Source organism: Trachurus japonicus, chromosome 18 (genome assembly GCF_045865225.1).
Source record: "Trachurus japonicus isolate A0001 chromosome 18, Traja_1.0".
NCBI lineage: Eukaryota > Metazoa > Chordata > Actinopteri > Carangiformes > Carangidae > Trachurus > Trachurus japonicus.
Window position 1 is genome coordinate 15310731 of NC_140924.1, and position 19792 is coordinate 15330522.

At 42.1% G+C, this 19792-nt stretch overlaps 1 protein-coding gene across 6 annotated transcripts in view; it reads right to left on the reverse strand.

The window, feature by feature from the left end:
- Window positions 1-19792, reverse strand: part of slc12a6 (solute carrier family 12 member 6) — a 37435-nt gene that overhangs the window by 11037 nt on the left and 6606 nt on the right. For all 6 annotated transcript variants that reach the window (XM_085759780.1, XM_085759777.1, XM_085759778.1 and 3 more), the window contains exons 2-18: window positions 16091-16185; window positions 14726-14854; window positions 12495-12641; window positions 12348-12402; window positions 8559-8689; window positions 7324-7565; window positions 7105-7229; window positions 6801-6998; window positions 6139-6303; window positions 5505-5603; window positions 5085-5142; window positions 4824-4998; window positions 3963-4081; window positions 2893-2991; window positions 2573-2692; window positions 2190-2294; window positions 894-1062 (exon numbers count right to left, since the gene is read on the reverse strand). In XM_085759780.1, the coding sequence (XP_085615906.1) occupies window positions 894-1062; window positions 2190-2294; window positions 2573-2692; window positions 2893-2991; window positions 3963-4081; window positions 4824-4998; window positions 5085-5142; window positions 5505-5603; window positions 6139-6303; window positions 6801-6998; window positions 7105-7229; window positions 7324-7565; window positions 8559-8689; window positions 12348-12402; window positions 12495-12641; window positions 14726-14854; window positions 16091-16185 (2231 nt within the window). The remainder of the gene's footprint in view (window positions 1-893; window positions 1063-2189; window positions 2295-2572; window positions 2693-2892; window positions 2992-3962; window positions 4082-4823; window positions 4999-5084; window positions 5143-5504; window positions 5604-6138; window positions 6304-6800; window positions 6999-7104; window positions 7230-7323; window positions 7566-8558; window positions 8690-12347; window positions 12403-12494; window positions 12642-14725; window positions 14855-16090; window positions 16186-19792) is intronic.

The following is a 19792-nucleotide window of genomic DNA, read 5'->3' on the forward strand; positions in this document are numbered from 1 at the left end:
ATCCTCTGTTCATAGAGAGCTCTCTCCCTCTTTCTCCCCCTCTTACCCCCCCCCCTCCCTCTTTCTTTTTCCTCTCTCTCCCCCTCTTTTTTTCCTTTCTCTCTCCCACTTTCTTCTTCCTTCTTCTCGCCTCTTTCTTTCTCTCTCTACCTCCCTGCCCCTCTTTCTTTCTGTCCCCCTTTCTTTCTGGCCTCCCCTTCTTTCCCTTTCTTTTTTCTTCTCTCCCCCTTTCTTTCTCCCTCTTTTTTTCTTTCTCTCTCCCTTTCTTTTTCCTCTCTCTCTCTCCCCTCTTTCTTTCTTTACCTCCCTCACCCCTCTTTATTTCTTTCTCTCCTTCCCCCTCTTTTTCTTTCTTTCTGTTCCCTTCTTTTTCTCCTCTCTCTCTCCCCCTCTTTCTTTCTTTCTCTCCCTCCCTCCCCTTTCTTTCTTTCTGCCCCCTCTTTTCCTCTCTCCCCCTTTCTTTATTTATTTCTCTCTCTATCCCCCTATTTTTTCTTTCTCTCTCCCTCTTTCTTTTTCCTCTCTCTATCCCCCTCTTTCTTTCTTTCTTTCTCTACCTCCCTCCCTCTTTCTTTCTCTCCTTCTCCCTTTTTCTTTCTTTCTGTCCCCCTTTCTTTTTTCCCTCTCTCTCTCCCTCTCACCCTTTCCCCCTCTTTCTTTGTCTCTCCCTCCCCCTCTTTCATTTAAGATGCACAGATATTATACAGATATATTTTGTGAGCATATCAGTACATCACACAATCAATTATTGATTGTTCATTTGCAATCACATCCTTCTAATATAGTAATTTAATGAGCTAAAACACAGTATTTGATTACTCGATCAATTACAAAAAGAATCGATAGCTGCAGCCCTAAACGACTGCGACTCCAGTAAAGACTATTTTTCCCACCTGCTCGGCCGCCAGCGCTTCCCCGTAGCTCTGCAGGAAGTTTCCGGAGACGACGGTGCCGACGATGGTCAGGCCCTTTCCCGCCTTCAGCTGGCTGGCGAACGTCAACAGACGAGGAGATTTGACGTGGGCGTCCTCGTCCAGTTTTAGTAACACCAGCAGCTGAGGCCTGGAGGAGACAGGACGGAGCGGAGGTTTGTACATGTACAGGTTTCTCCTACACACTCTGGTCGGATGTTGTTGTGATGATGTAACGCACGGCAGATATGACCAGTTACTCTGGTTACAGGGCGTTTAGTTTGGTATTTTCAGCAGCAATGCACCGTAAATTCTCAAATAAAAGCCAAGTCTCAAATAGAATCAGTGTTTATTTTTATCGTCTGAAAATTCTTGTGAATGTACAAAACCTCTCAAAGCTCACGACCGCCCGTTTTGAGCAGTTTCTAAGCTGCTTCATTCGTGCTAAAGCTCTCAACGGGCCTGAAGATTAAAACAAGAACCTGTCTCACAAGCATTAACTTTCTCTCTCTGGAGTTATTTGTAGTATGTTTTATTTTATCTTATTTCATTGTACGGCTATTATTTCTACCCATGTTGTATGTCTTTTAATTGATTTTATTGGTATTTCTATGTAATTCTATGCCTTGTGTGAGCTGTTATGTCTTTTATTCCTGATGCTTTTTATTTATTGCTCTGTGCAGCACTTTGCACCACTAAATGGCTCAACAAATAAATCATATTCGACCCAAACCCGGCGCAACTGGTCCTGTTGTTCAGCCCAGTCCGTTGAGAACTCGGACTGACCCAGGGAAAGAGCCAGAGCCGTTATACAGTCTGTGGCCTGAGCTGCAATTATTTATTTACTAGAAGTTTAAACAGTGCTGATTAAACTTCTAAATGAATGCCGCCTCTTTCCATCTCTTACTCTTTAAAAACAGTAACAACAGAACGATTTGAGAGGATTTTTCATCTTTGCTGAGCATAAGTTTGTTAAAAATTCAATAAAAGCGTGTCTCTAATATAAGCCGGGTCAGTTAAAATAAAAGCCAGAGCTCCTATTGGAGAATTTACAGTAAATGTTCTTGTAAATAAAACCACAGCTACAGCCACATCTTCCTGGGAACATCAACATCTGGACTCTGATTTCATCCAACAATCTCTGGCTGACGTGTGAGGCAAAATGTCTCGTTCAGGTTATTAAAACTAAAGCTCGCAGGATGTGAAAGAAAAAAAGAATAAAAAAGAAAAGAGAATAAAATAAACTGCTGTTTTTTTCCCCCTGTAACAGCTGTTTACCTCCAGTTCTTGGTGTGCGGCGGCCCCTCCTCCAGCCTCAAGAGGGCGTAACGGGCGGCGCTCAGCGACAGACCGCGGATCCCATCCCCCCACTCTTTCTCCGCTCTGATACACACACACATGGACACACGTGGGTTAAATATACACACACACATATGACGATATACAGTGCGAGGTGTGACGTGACCTCTGTGACCTCTGTCGACAAACACACACACACACACACACACACACAGAGCGAGACGACTCATCATGCTGGAAACAAACTGACAAACACTAAGAAAACACACACGCACATACACACACATACACACTCTTCTTGACCATGCTGTACATGTACAGTACATTCATGTGGGGTGGGATACATCTCCATGGCAACATACCCGTGATACTCAATGTATTTGTAGATCATGCCCGCGATCACCATGGCAACGATTGCGTAGTACCAAGAGGATATGAACATGAGCGCCAGGCAGATAGTCATCCCCAAAAATGACAAGGTCCTGGACACAGACGAGCACGAAGAGGCACAGGTCAGCGTGTGTTCATACATACACGTGTGTGTGTGTGTGTGTGTGTGTGCGTGTGGTTGTGTGTGTGTGTGTGTGTGTGTGTGTGTGTGTGTGTGTGTGTGTGTGTGTGTGTGTGTGTGTGTGTGTGTGTGTGTGTGTGTGTGTGTGTGTGTGTGTGTGTGTGTGTGTACCAGTGGTAGTAGGAGAAGCGCGGCCTCCAGTTGGGCGTCCTGAGGAGCGTCTGGAGGGCACAGGCCAGGTTCACAAACAGATAACACATGAGGAAGAACCTGAGTGGAGAGAGAAGTCATCGTGTTAGTGACAAGAGGAGAGGAGAGGAGGAGAGGAGAGGAGAGGAGAGGAGAGGAGAGGAGGAGAGGGGGAGAGGAGGAGGAGAGGAGAGGAGAGGAGAGGAGAGGAGAGGAGAGGAGAGGAGAGGAGAGGAGAGGAGAGGAAGGGAGAGGAGAGGAGAGGAGAGGAGAGGAGAGGAAGGGAGAGGAGAGGAGAGGAGAGGAGGAGAGGGGGAGAGGAGGAGGAGAGGAGAGGAGAGGAGGAGAGGAGAGGAGAGGAAGGGAGGGGAGAGAAGGGAGAGGAGGAGGGGGTGGAGAAAGAGGAGAGGAGAGGAGAGGAGAGGAGAGGAGAGGAGAGGAGAGGAGAGGAGAGGAGAGGAGAGGAGAGGAGAGAAGGGAGAGGAGGAGGGGGTGGAGAAAGAGGAGAGGAGAGGAGGAGAGAAGGGAGAGGAGGAGGGGGTGGAGAAAGAGGAGAGGAGAGGAGAGGAGAGGAGAGAAAAAAGGAGAAGAGAAGAAAAGAGAAGAGAAGAGAAAAGAAGAGGAAATAAGAGGAGGAGAGAGGAAAGAGAAGAGGAGAGAAAATAGAAGAGAGGAGAGGAGAGGAGAGGAGAGGAGAGGAGAGGAGGAGAGAAGGGAGAGGAGGAGGGGGTGGAGAAAGAGGAGAGGAGAGGAGAGGAGAGGAGAGGAGAGGAGAGGAGAGGAGAGGAGAGGAGAGAAAACAGAGGAAAGGGGAGGAGAGGAGAGGAGAGGAGAGGAAGGGGGGGGAGAGAAAACAGAGGAGAGGAGAGGAGAGGAGAGGAGAGGAGAGGAGAGGAGAGGAGAGGAGAGGAGAGGAGAGGAGAGGAGAGGAGAGGAGAGGAGAGGAGGAGGGGGTGGAGAAAGAGGAGAGGAGAAGAGGAGAGAAAAAAGGAGGAGAGAAGAGAAGAGAAGAGAGACACACACACACACACACAGACAGGTGAGTGTCTCACATTGTGAGGATCGGAGCCACCAGGTCCAGCGAGGCGATGAGGATCCCCAGCTCAGCGATCAGCGCCGTCAGCAGCAGCGCCCAGGTCGGCTCGCCGTTCGCCTTCCCGTGTCCAAACACCTGGTGGACGGACACACACACACAGTCAGTGAACATCTGGACAGAGGTGGACAGATGTATCAAAGGTCTCTGTCGTTAAAGGGATAGTTCAACATTTTGGCAAATGGGCCCATTGCCATAATCCCTATAGTCATAGCAGTAGGTTCGTTACCTTTAATTGTCGGTGCAAGATATTTTTAGAATGGTGGAGCAGAGCCGTGAGCTGCTCAGAGCTACGCTACAGAGCGTCATGGGATTTCTTGGTTTCCCTCATCAAACTCATCAAATACACAATCCAAAAACTCCAAAACGCTCTGGTGGACAAGTTGTGACCTGCACATTCACCACGCTGTGAGATAATTCGTTGTTTTAGAGGTAAATTCATGCAAAACCGCTGATGTGCGTTGCCTTCAGGGGCAGTTTTTCATCAGCAGTCTCTGTATTTCCCTCTAAAACAACTCTGTCTGGTAACGTTCTGTTATTATCTCATAGCGTGGTGAATGTGCAGGTCACAACTTGTCCACCAGAGCGTTTTGGAGTTGTTGGATTGTGTATTTGATGAGTTTGATGAGGGAAACCAAGAAATCCCATGAGCCTCCGTAGCGTAGCTCTGAGCAGCTCGCGGTTCTGCTCCGCCATTCTAAAAATATCTTGCACCGAGAATTAAAGGTAACGAACCTACTGCTATGACTATAGGGAATATGGCAATGGGCCAATTTGCCAAAATGTTGAACTATCCCTTTAAAACAAATGGAGCTCTGACCCGCAGGAAGGGGATGATGTTGTCCTTGGCGATGGCCTGCAGGAGCCGAGGAGCTCCGGTCAGCGACTGGAGGCCGGCGCCGCACGTCGAGAAGAAGGAGCCGATGACGATCACCCAGGGCGACGGCCACGCCAGAGTCCCCACCACCAGGTTCCCTTTCACCGAGTCGCCAAATCTGCACAAAAAACACATCACAACACGGTGAAACGTGAATCTTCATCTCACGTACAGGAGGAGATAACAAACTGCAGGTGCACTGACTTGTCTCGGAGGACCACGCCGTCGATGCAGGAGCCGAACAACAGCACGCTGCTCAGGTCTGAAGGACGAACGGCGCTCAGGAAAACAACATTAATTTAAAATCAATCAAACGTGTCCTTATCGGCTCTTTTTAGTCTAGACGTTAACAGCATCGTGACAGGAGCAAAACTGGAGCAGATAATTACACCGCAAATCATAAAAGTCAGAGACAAGGCGACTAAAAGAGAACTAATTATCTGGAAATCACAAGAGAGAGAGAGCGAGGGAGACGGAGAGGACGTGTTTGTTTAGAAAATCTTCAGGAGATCTGTCCAATCGTCTTCCAGAATAAAAAAAAAACTACAAAAAACAACATGTAAACGGTGCAGAGAGACTGGACGCTGAATACTGAAAGTGTGAATTATCAATGAGAGAGGATACAGACGATGGACGTGGTGACGATGGCGAGGATCGTTCCGATGGGGATCGAGCGCTGGGCGTCTTTCAGGTCGCCCGACCGGTTTGAACCGGCCATGATCCCTGAGGAAAAGAAGAATAAAGATAAGAATTAGTAGTAAAAGATCGGATATCGATTCATGAACTCCTTAAATTGATCTTTTAATGTACGCAATTTCCTGTTTCCTCTGTTATATCTGTACTATTATCACCGACAACTGTACTGTAGAGTTGCACTGTTTATTTCTGTAATGGGTCATATTAAATCAAATAAATGTGCATTAAAGTAATTAATTTGGGCCAATTTTTTATGTAAACATTGATATTTTTGATAATGCAACAGATTAGAGAGTTTCATCTTTCTTAGTTCTGTGAAAATCTCTTTCATAACCGAGCAACAATTGGTATTAAAACTGAAATATGTCTAAATGAATCAATAGCCTTCATTACTAGCGCTGTATTATTGTATTAATATGCATCATAAATAGATTTATAGAGACCGAGGCTCATCGTATTATCTTAATTCAGATGTATTTATCTCTGCTGTTTCATTATTATCGCTGCTTTATGCATCACTCATCTGATGTTTGTGTTGACCTTCGTATAAACGAGTGCGTACCTGTGACAGAGGGGAAGAAGATTCCCACCAGCAGCGTGAAGGAGGTGGTGATGTCGGCGAACACGTACGGCTGCCGCGTGGACGCCGGGTGTCCGAAGTGGGAGGAGTTGAGGGAGCCTTTCTCCACCACGTCGCCTTTACTGAGGTACGCGCTCCAGATGTTTTCTGATAAAGAGGAGGAGGGGGAGGAGGAGAGGGCGACACATGAAGCAGGAGCTCAGAGCTGCAGAGGTGATTCTGTAGCTAATTGCACAATAAAGACCAGAAATGTTGTTTGAGTCAAGTCAGAGGTTTGGACAAACATCTCCTCTGAGGAGAAACCTTCACTGAACTCACAAATAAATCAAACATCATGTTGTTTTTAAGCTGATAATAGCGGTTGATAATCAGCATTTTTTTGATAATCCGTATCGGACGTTTATTTCACTGATAATCGATAGAATTCAAAGTCACTACTCTTGGGCTGTGCAACAATTTTCCTGCCCACTGAACCAAGGTTTGTGTTATTCTATAAAAGATTTTAAGATATTTTCATCACAGATTTTCAGTGTACAAAAAAGAAACAAACACTATAGTATGTACAGTCTAATCCCAGGTGTGTTCTTCTAAATTTCAATACCCCAATTTTAATTTTTACTGCTAACGATTATCACTCTCTCTACCTGCGATGATGCCGCTGGCGAGGCCGGGGATGCCTTCGATCTCTGAGAAGTTGTTGGACCTGAAGTAGTCGTCGCAGGTGGCGTTGAGGTCGGGGCCGTCGCAGAACAGCTTCCACAGATTCGTGGTCTTGTTCACCATGACGGGCGCCTGGGTGGGGTCGAAGGTCGGGCCGATGGTCGGGACCAAGGTGCTGTTTTCTGTTGGAAACGGACACGACGGGTTAAAAAAACAAAAAAAACTGAGCGGATGTGAACAGAGCGTGATGACGTCACTGATCTTCTTCTTCTCCATCGCCTCTCTCACCGTAAGCGGCGGTGAAGTTGCCGTCCTCTCTCTCCGGCTCGTCGATCTGCCGCAGGATGACTTTGGCGCACTCGTTGTTGATGATCTCGTGACCGTTGATGGTTCTGTTTCCCAGCATGCACACGCTGCAGACGGGGAAGGAAAAGAAGCCAAAAAAAGGAAGTTAACGGAGAACGGGTTTGGCCGTTGCATCGTGGGGCAACGCAGCAAAACGCTCACTTGAAGTTCGGCGGCTTGAAGGCGGAGACCAGCGCTCCGATGTAGATGGAGACGATGGAGACGATGACGCAGGCCAGGAAGATGGAGGCCAGCTTGTTGACGTACTTGACGCCCACGAAGACGAGCAGCGACATGAGCAGGAGACAGATGGAGCCGTAGACTCGCATGTTGTTCAACATGGCCGCGCCCTCGCCCTCGGGGAACTTGGACTCAAAAATGGCCGCCTTGGGAGCGATGTACATCTGAAGAGGGGAAAAACACGACGTTAATCCAAGTTTACTGAACATTTGTTGTGTATTTATAGCAGCTTATTTTTATTATCTTATTTAATTTTAAATTATTAAGACTTTTATTATTACAGCAAAATCATTAAAGTATGAAAATCTGTCCTCAAACGTTGTTAAAGAGTTAAAGTTAAAGATCAATAATGGACAATTTTAGGGCTGCAACCAACGATTAATCGATTAGTTGCTTGGTCAATAAAATGTTAAAAAATGTTGAAAAGTGTCAATCAGTGTTTCCCAAACCACAAGATGACTCCTAGAAATGTCTTGTTTTGTCCACAAACCAAAGAGATATTCAGTTTATTGTCATAAAGGAACAAAGAAACCACAAATATTCACATTTAAGTAGCTGAAATCAGAGAATTTTGACTTTTTTTTCTTCTTTCTCTACGACTCAAACCGATTATTTGATTAACAAAATAGTTGACAATTAATTTAATAATCGATTATTGTTCGATTAATTGTTGCAGCTCTAGAAAATTTCCATTTCCAGTTGTTCAAGTCAAATATCCCCAACCAGTATCGAGTGCATATATTGTAGATGGACATACTTTTCAGAAGACCAACATTTCCATATTAAAATGCTTTTCTTGATTGTATTTTTTGAAATATTCAAATTTTTTGAGATACTGAATTTTAGTTCTTCATTAAATGTGAAGTCGTAATCATTACAATTAAAAGAAACTGAAATTAAATGTTTCATTCTGTGTGTAATGGATCTAAACAATGCATTAGTTTCACTTTTTGAATTGAATTACTGACATAAATAAACTTTTCTATGATATTCTGATTTATTGAGATGCATCTGTACATTGGAAGTAACAGGAGTGATAGGTACAGAAAGTTTCTCAAATCTCATAGGTCACAAATTTTCAAAATAAAACGGTGAATTTCACCAAAAAGCGACTTGTTTTCCTCCCTGTAGAACAACAATGATGAGTCAGGACTCACCAGCAGGATCTCGATGGCTCCCAGGATGTACATGGCTCCAGCAAAGGTGGTGCCCAGGTAGAAACAGAGGCCCACCGCGCCCCCGAACTCTGGACCCAGAGAGCGGCTGATCATGAAGTAAGAGCCCCCCGCTGGAGGAGGGAGGGGGGAGAGAGAGAAAGAGAGGAAGAGGAAGAGGAAGAGAGGAGAGGAAGAGAGAGAGAGAAAGAAAGAAAGAGGGCCAGGTTGTACATCAGGGTTGGAGGAAGTGGAAATGGAGAGGGGGAAGGAGAGAGAAGTCGGATCGGAGAGGTAAGAAAAAAAGAAAATATAAAGAGAGATGGTAAAGAGAAGAGAAGGAACGACAGAAAGAGAAAGAGAGAGAGAGAGAGAGAGAGAGTGGGATGATGGTTAGTAACATTATGATGTTAGGATGTGGAGGGAGAGAAGAGGAGGAGCTGATGAGAAGTCGTCCTCTGCATCAGACAGTCAGACGGAGCAGATCTGCAAATCTCTCTCTCTACTGTTTGTTGGTGTCACGACGACGAGTCGACGGAGGAAACTCTGACTGACGCTCAGAGCTGCAACAGCTGTCAGCAGCAACGGGAGGATCTGGATCTGATCGGGCGTTCGATGCCTCTGAGCACAGACTGTTCCTGACTCATGTCAACATGTTGTTATTTTAAAAAAAAAACACTTTGTTCAGGCAAAAAACCTCTGTTGTGACTGTGAGACACACATTTATATGAAGTCAAGCCAGTTTTTTTAAGGCGCACAACATCACAAATCAAATTTCTCTTGAAGCAAACTATAAAGTTTTATATAAAAAGTTGCCAAATAATCAAACTGAAGTGATGTTTTGTTTAACTTTGTTCTTTCAGTCTTTATTCATTCACTTGTATCAGTATTGATACAGAGCGATTAGTTCAGGTGTCCAGCTGTTGGTAGCAGCTGCTCAAAGATGTTAACTCACGTTTTTCCACACTGATCAAAGAAAAACATTGATCCACTGAGTTTTTATTTATACAAGTCGTGTGAGTCATCACGTCTGTGTCTCATCCAGGCTTGTTGCCAGAGAATAACGACTATTTTTATGGATCAAGCTAAGCAGCTAGCTGTCTGTTTATAAATAAAAGACATCCCTATTCTCAATATACTGTATGTTGTCCTGACATTAATAACAGCACAGCACTTGGCCGTGATGTAAATGTAAATGTAAATGTAAATGTACTTTATTTATACAGCCCTTTACAACAATCCTTTCGGAGTACACAATCTTGAAATCTGTAGAAAAAAAAAAACTCCAGAGCTGCATGGGCCTGAGTTTAGATCAATAAACAGTGTCACACTTCCTGCTGCTTGTTGCATCACTCTGTATTAATTTGTGCTCCGTGTGAGCGCCAATAAACAGTAGGAATTATTTGCTGATTCACTTTGACCCAGTTGAACACACAGATCATATGAGGGAGTCGAACAGTAAGAAAAAAAACTACAAATTATCTACCGTCTTTGATTTCAGACGTCAGTGTTTGGCTTCCAAAATACAACCACAGCTCCTGTACATGCAGCTAATACAAATATACTGTATATATAAACAATAACAAATAAGTTTAAAGGGATAGTTCAACATTTTGGCAAATTGGCCCGTTGCCATAATCCCTATAGTCATAGCAGTAGGTTCGTTACCTTTAATTGTCGGTGCAGGCTATTTTTAGGCGAAAGCAGAGCTGTGAGCTGCTCAGAGCTACGCTACGGAGGCTAATGGGATTTCTTGGTTTGCCTCATCAAACTCATCAAATACACAATCCAACAACTCCAAAACGCTCTGGTGGACAAGTTGTGACCTGCACATTCACCACGCTATGAGATAATAACAGAACGTTACCAGACAGAGTTGTTTTAGAGGTAAATGTAACGTTCTGTTATTATCTCATAGCGTGGTGAATGTGCAGGTCACAACTTGTCCACCAGAGCGTTTTGGAGTTGTTGGATTGTGTATTTGATGAGTTTGATGAGGGAAAACAAGAAATCCCATTAGCCTCCGTAGCGTAGCTCTGAGCAGCTCGCGGCTCTGCTCCGTCGTTCTAAAAATAGCTTGCACCGACAATTAAAGCTAACAAAACTAAACAAAAACTATAGGGTTTATGGCAATGGGCCAATTTGCCAAAATGCTGAACTATCCCTTTAACGTTTCAACTAAAATTCATTAAAATTTAAATTATTTACGCTCATCATTTATGATAAATGTTATATTCATTATAGCTAAGTCATTCAAAAAGTATTCCTTGCTTTAAGGTGGTGGAAGAAGCTGTATTAGAGAAACCAAACACTTTGATCACTCCTATAAATTAACAACAGTGAACTACACACGGACAGTTATTAACTATTAACTACCATCTGAGACTAGATGGTGAGAAAGCAGCATGAGCGCTTGAAGCTGTTCAGGTGAGAAGAAGAAGAGGAAGAAGAAAAGAGCGTGAAATGAAATGTCTGATGCCAAACAGGACTTGTTAGACATTAATCCTCTATGTTACCTACCGAGAGGCTTCGCTCTAACATTCAGTTACAGAAATGTCACATGCTTAGTGGAAAAACATCACACTACTTTGACATTTTGGGAATATTCGGCTTGAGAGGTAAAGTCGATGGCGGATAAACACCCTGGATTTTTTTGTTGTTGTTTTGGTAATGTTGTGTACAGACAGAGAGGGAGAGGCAGACAGAGGGAGAGACGGGACAAACAGAAATAAAATGACACTCATTAGAAGAGACATAATGCACTCGCCACATCTGGAGGAAGAGACGGGACGAGACGCACAGCTGGGAGGAAGGAAAACCACCTGGAAAAATTCACTCTCTTCAATTTAAAAATAGCCGCCATAAATACGTGGACTAGAGTGGAAACGTTTCATCTCAGCGTGAGGATCAGATGGAGCCTGAAAAACGTCCTCACCTGAACAACGATGGCTCAGTTTTGCCTCATTCGCAGTAACAACACAGAACTTTTTATTGTAATTTATCTTCTGGTCATTTAATTAATAAGGACTATGCAACTGCTGCTGCTGCCTTTATACATGTTTAACCTTTTTATCTGTTATTTGCACACTTGAATTTCTTTTACCGGACCACATTGATGATTGATATTTGACATTTGGCTCTTTCTTTTTGTTAGAAGTGTGTGTGTGTTTTTTTGTGCATATTATAGTTCCCTTTTTCTCTTTTATCATATGGCAGTGCAACTGGAACCAAAATTTCCTAAAGGGATTCCCCCAAGGGATCAATAAAGTTCTTATCTATCTATCTATGTATCTATGTATCTAAGTATCTATCTATGTATCTATCCATCCATTCACCTACCTAGCACCGTGAGAATCTATAACTAATATCAGCTCTGGTGTGACAGGAATGTAGCGCCACATTATCTAATAATATAATACATTTTCACCTCATGATGTGATAACACCACATTTTGTAATAACATTGCTTGAATGCTATATGTGATAAACTTTGCCGCATTATGCAACGTTATTACATAATGTGGTGCTACAAGGATCAATAACTCCATGTGTTACTTTGTATGAGCAGCAACCAATAAAATCTAAATATGGCGTTAATGAAAATCATAATTTTAATTCATTTCCAGTCTATCAACAACTTTCTGATCTCATCAATTTGTTTCAATCTGCAACTATTGGTATAATCTTTAAATAAGGTCTTTAAAGGAGGTCACACATGAAACGTTTAATCCAAACACACACACACAAACACACACGGTAAGACAAACAGAGAGGTGGGTGTGTGTGTGTGTACCTGGTACGACTCCGTTAGTGGCGATGGCGCTCATGGATATGGCGGTCAGCAACGTCTGGAGGGGAGAGACGGAGAAACAGTCAGTTTAGAAAGTTTATGTCCGTCTGTTTGTAAACACACTGCACAGCTACACACACACACACTCACACAGCAGCAGCAGATGAAGACGATGCAGAGCGCCTGCAGCACGCCGGCCGACCCCACCACCCAGGTCAACCGCAGGAACAGGATGACGCCGAAGATGTTCTGCAGGCAGGGCAGGTAGACGCCCATGAAGGTTCCCATCTGTGGAGACTGGAGGGAGGAGGGAGGAGGGAGGAGGGAGGAGAGAGGGACACCGATCAATACGACTGATCAGCAGCAGCAAAGTCCAAACACTGATTTTTAAACTGTGTTGTTTCATACTTTCTTATGGACAAGTAAATAATCTTGTAACAGTTTTTCTGTTCATCAAGGTAAAGTTTGAATTCATATTACTGCCACCTAGAGAAGAAGAAACACGGCGTTGTGCTGTTTATAAATTATTTTAGAATCAGAATTACTTTATTGATCCCCGGAGGAAAAATATTGTTAACAAAGTTTCAGAATAGTGATGGAAAAGCAACGAAAAATATAATATACATAAGTTAGGCCTAATTATTCATTAACTACATATGTAAAGTAATTATTAATTACATCAAGCAACTTTCTGCTTGCTATTTTAGATAGATGTTTAAACTAATATTCATTAAAATTGAATTAGCATGTACACTCACCATTTATGATAAATATCTTATTCATTATAGCTAAGTAATTCAAAAAGTATTTGGTCATTTAATTAGCTATTTAACATAGTTTAGATATTTAGCTATTTTAATTAGTTATTATATTATGCTTTTAATATATGCGTATGTGTGTCTATTACTGTTTTAATTAGAGTTTTCCTTTTTTTATTTTGATCTATCTTATAATAATTTGTATTCATGTAAAGCGTCTTTGATTATCTGTAAAAGCGTTATACAAATAAAATGTATTATTATTATTGTTACAATCATTATTTCAGTAGTGCATTGCCATTTACTATGCTTAATTTGCTATTTGAGCCAATTATGAACTCATAACTCATCACACTAATTGTTTAGTATGAGCTATATTGATTAATCCATGTCGACCGTTTAGCATTTACTTTTAGCTGACTTTGTAACACTGTAAAATATAAATGACTCAACCATTTATCAGTCATTTTTTCACCCAATATTTCAACCGATACACCAGACTTATGTTCATTCTTATTAATGCTGATCCTGAACACACAGCAGGGAGGGTCTGAAATGTTTTGGTTGATCTTCCTCCTCCGTCTGTTGTGACAAATGTGCAAAACAAATGTGCAGAATCAGAACGGGGTGGAAACGCTAAATAACTGTGAAGCAGCAGCAGCAGCAGCAGCAGCAGCAGCAGCAGCTCGTCTTATCTGGGCCAGTCGGCTCCTTATCAGCAGGGATCACGGAGCAGATCAGGGTCACATCCCACTGTACTTTCACTTCTTACACACTACGGGTCGAGGGGGGGGGGCAACAGCTGTAGATTTGTCTGGGACTCATTGAGTATAGATGGAAACTTTAATGTTTCATTTTAATTTAAACCAGAGATCTGTCTTGTCTTGTTTCTTTTTATGCTTTTATTGCAAAACGTGGGCGTCAGCATTTCCTACATGATCATTGAAACTGTGTTGACGTCTCGATTGTTCCCTTAATTATCATCATGGTGAAGATTGAAGAAACATTGAACAGCCAGACAAAGTACATCTGGGCTCATAAACCAAGATAAGACTTAGTTTTAGCTCTGAGCTCTGAGCTCTGAAGTGTTTCATTCAACCAGAGGTTCAGAGAGTGTGTTTCTACTGAAATAATTGTTTCAAAGATGCATTGAGATTCTTAATGGGACGAATCTGAATCGATGCAGTTACGTCACATAATCGATTTTAACTTAAAATAATTCATTCAAGTTTGATGAAGTTGTTCACATACAGAGACAGTGATTTATTTTATTTTATTTTGAAGCAAAATGCCAAGATTTGCGTTTTGTTTTTGAGAAATTAACGAGAGAAAGAATTTTCTTTTCTTTGTGTGTTCAGACTCCAAGGAAGCTGCTGTATTATTGTGGAAATGCATTTAAATGATACTTTCTATTTTATTTTCTGTAAATTATCTATTTTTCTTATTTATTTTCTGTAAGTTATAATATTTATCTGACTATTTATGTTGATGAATGACAACGCCATGTGTGACAACATAGATGTGACGCATCGAGATGCATCGTATGATCGAATCGAAACCAAAGCGTAGACCGTTGAATCGTTTCTATATTTCCCCTGATATGTAGACGAGATGGACAAACACCTTGCCGGCTTTCTTCTTCTCTCCGATGCTCTCGGCCTCCTCGTGCTCCTTGGCGCCCTGCGTCAGGTTGGTGTAGTTGGCCAGACGGCTGAGCAGAGACGACACCTTCGGCCGAGTGTCCATCTCCTCCTGCGGGACGAAGAAAGACAAGAGTGTGAGGAGGAAGGAGGAGGAGGGAGGGAGGGAGGATGCCCAGGGGAGAAGTAGGGTGGAAAAAAATGGATGTGTGGACAGTGGGGGTGAAGGAGAGCAGAGAAGAGAGGGGGAAGGATGAGATATAGCCAGGGGGTAGAGAAAAAGAAAAAGAAGGAGGAGGAGGAAGGGAGGAAAGAAAGAGGAGGCGGGAGGTAGAAGAACAGAGGAGTGAGGAGAGAAAGAGTCAGCGTGGCTCGTTAGAGAAAAGTTGGAGACAGAAAACACAAGAGCCGTTTCCAGGGAAGACGCTCGTAATCTATAAAAACCGAGATGATCTGCACCCACCAACTGGTTTATTTCTGGCTCTGGTGGAGCAGACGAACTGGCAGATAGATAAATAAAGCTGGAACCACGATGCAGCCCAGACGTTGTTACTCGAGTGGAAGGAAAACCAGCAAAACCAGCCGAGAGACGAAGAAAAAAAAAAGCTTTTCTGCCTAAAATACAAAGTTTATGTCATAATGAGCCTGTTCTGTTATTGAATGGCTGTTTTGATTTTGCCCTTTATATATGAACCACATTAAAAGTGTTTAACATGCTCAGTATCTTTTTTTTTTCCAGCACAACTTCATCTATATGATCTGATGAGTATTTTTTCACTTTAACCTACTTTGGGGCCCATAAATACATAGAAATCATCATCGGATGGATGGATGATACTTTATTTATCCCCATAGGGAAATTATTGTATCCAGCAGCTCGTTAACATATAAAACACACATTTAAACAAACATTATAAAACTATATAACTGCAGCCTTGAGGCCGACATGTAGGTGCACTGTGCATATAAGTGATAAATTGATTAATTTAAGAGGAATAAAATAGCAGAAAGTGATTTCTGACTGGCCACTGTAGTGACAAGTGGCGTGTATAACTGAATATAACACTTTTTCCCGACTATATGGAAAGACAAATGCAACGCCTGCCCCTCTCATCCCATTCCCCAAGTAAATATTTTTGGTACTTTCAAATTAAAACGATTATATCTCTGGTCTAACATGCTCCATCAAAGTGGAATAAAATCTGGGAGAGGGTTTTAAAACCGCGGCGCTCTAGTTTCCTTTCTACGGCGCTCTGAAGACGTGATGTGATCACAGACCCCAGAGGGTTCAAATGTGCTCATGTGGGATTTAAAAATAAACCAAAACAAAAACAAACTTGTCTCAAACCTCAAACAAGGCCAAGTTCCTGTCGTAGAAGTCATCGTCGTCGACCCCGTGACTGTTGTTGATGTACACACTGGAGATTTTGGAGTTTCCGTCACCTGGACACAAACAAAGAGACGATAAGACGGAGAGAAGGTGGTTTGTCCAACACACACACACACACACACACACACAAAACACACACGGAGTTCAACACAACAGGCGCCATGTCACCGGCTCAGTTCCCCTCAGTCAGCACAGACCTCCGCATCAGCAGCACCTGAGTCAGCAACATCACTTCCCTCCCGTCGTCACGCCAACGGCAGCAGACGGACGAGCGCACGCTGCCGCTTAATCTGACAGCGGGACGTCACACACACGACATAATCTATTGATCTATTGATCAGTTGACGTGTGGCAATCTCATTCTTATTCTTCGCTCTATTAAAAGTGAAGTTTAATATTCGAGGCATCTTAATTATTAATTGATCGGTCCATATTCTTTTCAATCAACTAATATGTTAAGTACGTGGAGAATCAATAACAATAAAATGCCCATTACACCATCAGAGTTAAACATGACGTCGTCTTCTAATGTGTTGTTTTTGTTCCACTAAAAGTCCAAATACTCAAAATTAGATGAAGATCTCACAAAATCAACTCAGGAAATCTTCACATTCAACAGATTATTCTGCATTTTCACTGTTTTTGCTCGGAAAAAATACCAGAAACTATTAAAAAAGCTTCAACACAAGGGCCAGGATAAATACGTTGCGTCACCAGAAGCTTCAAGAGACGTTAAAAGAAGAATAACTTGCACAAAACAGCGTCCTTCTTTTGTTTCTTGTGAAATAATCTCTCCAATCTCATACGGGTGGAACTACCACCACTACTACTACGAGCTGAATCACTGCAGCTCAGTTTCGCAATATGTTTGGTGTGGCAATATTGTATTGACCCACATATGCCAATCTTTTATTTAAAGAAACTGCAAATATGAATTGAAGTTTCTGAACTAGAACCCTGGAGTCATTTTTTATGGCTGCATTGATCCGTCTGTTTGACCGTCACATTCAGCAAGAATGAAAAACTACTTTAATTTACAGACCTTTAATTATATGATAATGTCAAAAAATAACAATTAATGACGTGATAATGTCTAGAAATAGTCTAGAAGGGCCAATTTCATAGTAATGTCATGTTTTTCATCAAGGCAAAAGATTACACATGCTTTTCATGCTTTGAATTCTTTGGGAAAGGCCAGAATGTTTCTCCACCAAGTCCTTGAAATTGACCATTATTTCTGGGCTATTTCTACACAATCAGTCGTTATTTCTTCGCTATATTTCTAGACATGTTGACCGTTACTCTACTTCTAGACATTACGACGCAATGAATTGTTATTTCTTGGCCATTTCTTGACATTATCACATAATTAGCAGCCTGTAAATTAAAGGGTTACCTAAAAATGATTCAAATGAGATGAACAGACTGAGGACTTTGTCTTATTAGATAAAAAACAGATGATGAATAACATATCACAATCACAAAATGTTATTACAATGCTAGGATATCACAAAATCATGGCAAATAAATTTAGCATAGTATCATATCGTGACTCAAGTATCTCTAGGATGTTTAGTTCACAGAGGCTGGGAAACCTGCCGGAGCTGCTTTACAGTCCAGACAGGTGACTCGCTGGTTTCATACATACAGTCAGACCCTGAACGCATCAGCAACTTTTCATCAGAACAAGCGCTTTGGCTGGCTGCACGCACGCTGAGAAACAACGTCAGGACGCCGTGCAGAGGAGAGAGAGGACCAACATCTGGCTGGTGGGCGGGAACCTCCCATCCAGGCTCACTAGCTTCTTTTACATCTCTTCTCACTGTTGTCGTTGTATGTTTATTCTGTTGAGGTTGGGTGATTTGAAACTTTTAATTCAGATTTTATTTCTCTTGGTTGGTTTTATTATGTTGTTGTCATTTTATTACAGGCAGTTGCATTTGATTGTTTTATTTCTGTTGTACAGCAACTTGTAACTTGTTTTGAAAGGCGCTTTATAAATAAAGTTATTGTTATTATCCTGTTCACAGATAGTGAGCGTCGTGGAGCCGGAGGCGCCACAGTGGCCTGCTGGGTAATAATTAATTGTATTCACTGGCTGATCAAGCCAATCGTGTTATCAGCTCACTTTGCTCTGACATGACATTAAAAACAAAAAAAGAGACGTGTGTTTTGGATGAACACAGATACACATCAGCTCACGTCAGCAGAGCAGACGTTCACACACCAGATATTTGTCCGGTGTGTTCATCGCCCAACCTGTCGGTCAGGACCGTCAGGAGTCTCCGTCTACAACACTTCACACAGCTGAGCTGGTTCCCACGGTCTGAGGTCGAGCTGGTAACAAACAAGGCTCCATAGTGGTTTCACTGTTTTTCTTTTATTGTTTTCTCACTGATTTTTTTAAAAAAAATTTCTGTGCATCAGTCTCAAGTCCTTTTGCTTTGACCTCTTATGTTATTGTTTTTTTTTTCAATCAAACTGTAAAGAACTTATGTTATTTTACCGACCTTGCACTGTTAAGTTTGGATAGTGCATTGTGCGCTATTTTTTATTTTATTGTGATGCAGGTTCATAGATGCGATTAATCTCTAATTTTTGTGCTTTATTCTTTTGTATTTTGTTTTGTGCTGAGTATCATTTTGTCAAGTCAAAGAGGCAGGTGTAAACTTGTACAGTGCCTACACTCTTTCAGCCACATAGCCTATAATGTACCGAAATAAAACTCATTCATTCACTTTGAATTGCTCTCAATTGACTTGAAGGTGCTACATGAATAAAATGTGATTGATTTTATAGATCACGTGATCCATTCAGAAAGTTTTGAGTTGTTGTTTTTTAAATCTCCAATCCTGCTTTTCAACTGTAAATACTTTAATGTTTATTAATCCTTTGTGATGTTTGTCTGAACCTAGACATGTAAACACATCACAATGTGACTCATGTCCCTCTCCCCTGGTTCATGCTTTTTTATTACTTATAAATACTTTTCGTTGCGTAACGTGACGCCCTGTCTTTTCAGACACATCACCTACAGATATGACAACCGCCCCTCCAGTCAGTTTGTGTCACTTCAGAGCCGCTGCCCTGCACTCGACCTCCGTCTGTCTGAATCGTGAGAGTCGTTTCTCACTTTCTCGTGCGTTTTTTTGTTTTTTTTTTGTTCGAAAACATTTTCACACAGAGGAAGTGAAACTGTGAATCCTGACGCTTCAGAGGAGCCTGAACAAACGGCTGCTTCAGTCTGACGTTGACGGTGACGGTGACCTCCACCACCACGACCCCTCCCTGCCTCCGCCGTCACAGCTGGTTTCATGCTTCAGTTATTCAGACACGGGACGGTGTTTATGAAGTTTACATGTGCGCGAAGGCGGGTGTGTGTAGCTATGTTGGTGTGGCTATTGTTGTATACTGTTTTTATCTGTTTTGTTACTGTGTTGTATTTTTCATATAAATAAATAAAAATAAAAAGTTAACAGCCTGCGTTAGTGTGTGTACGAGCTAAAAAAAAAGTATTTTAAGAGGCAGAGCTGTTGTATCAGCCTCAACAACCCAGTATGAGTCAAGATAAACTTAGAAATCTGCTCTCCTGGAAAAAAAAGAAAGAAAAAAAAGCGTCCTGTAAATATCTGTGTGAAAACCTCAGCTGTTGAGCTGCAG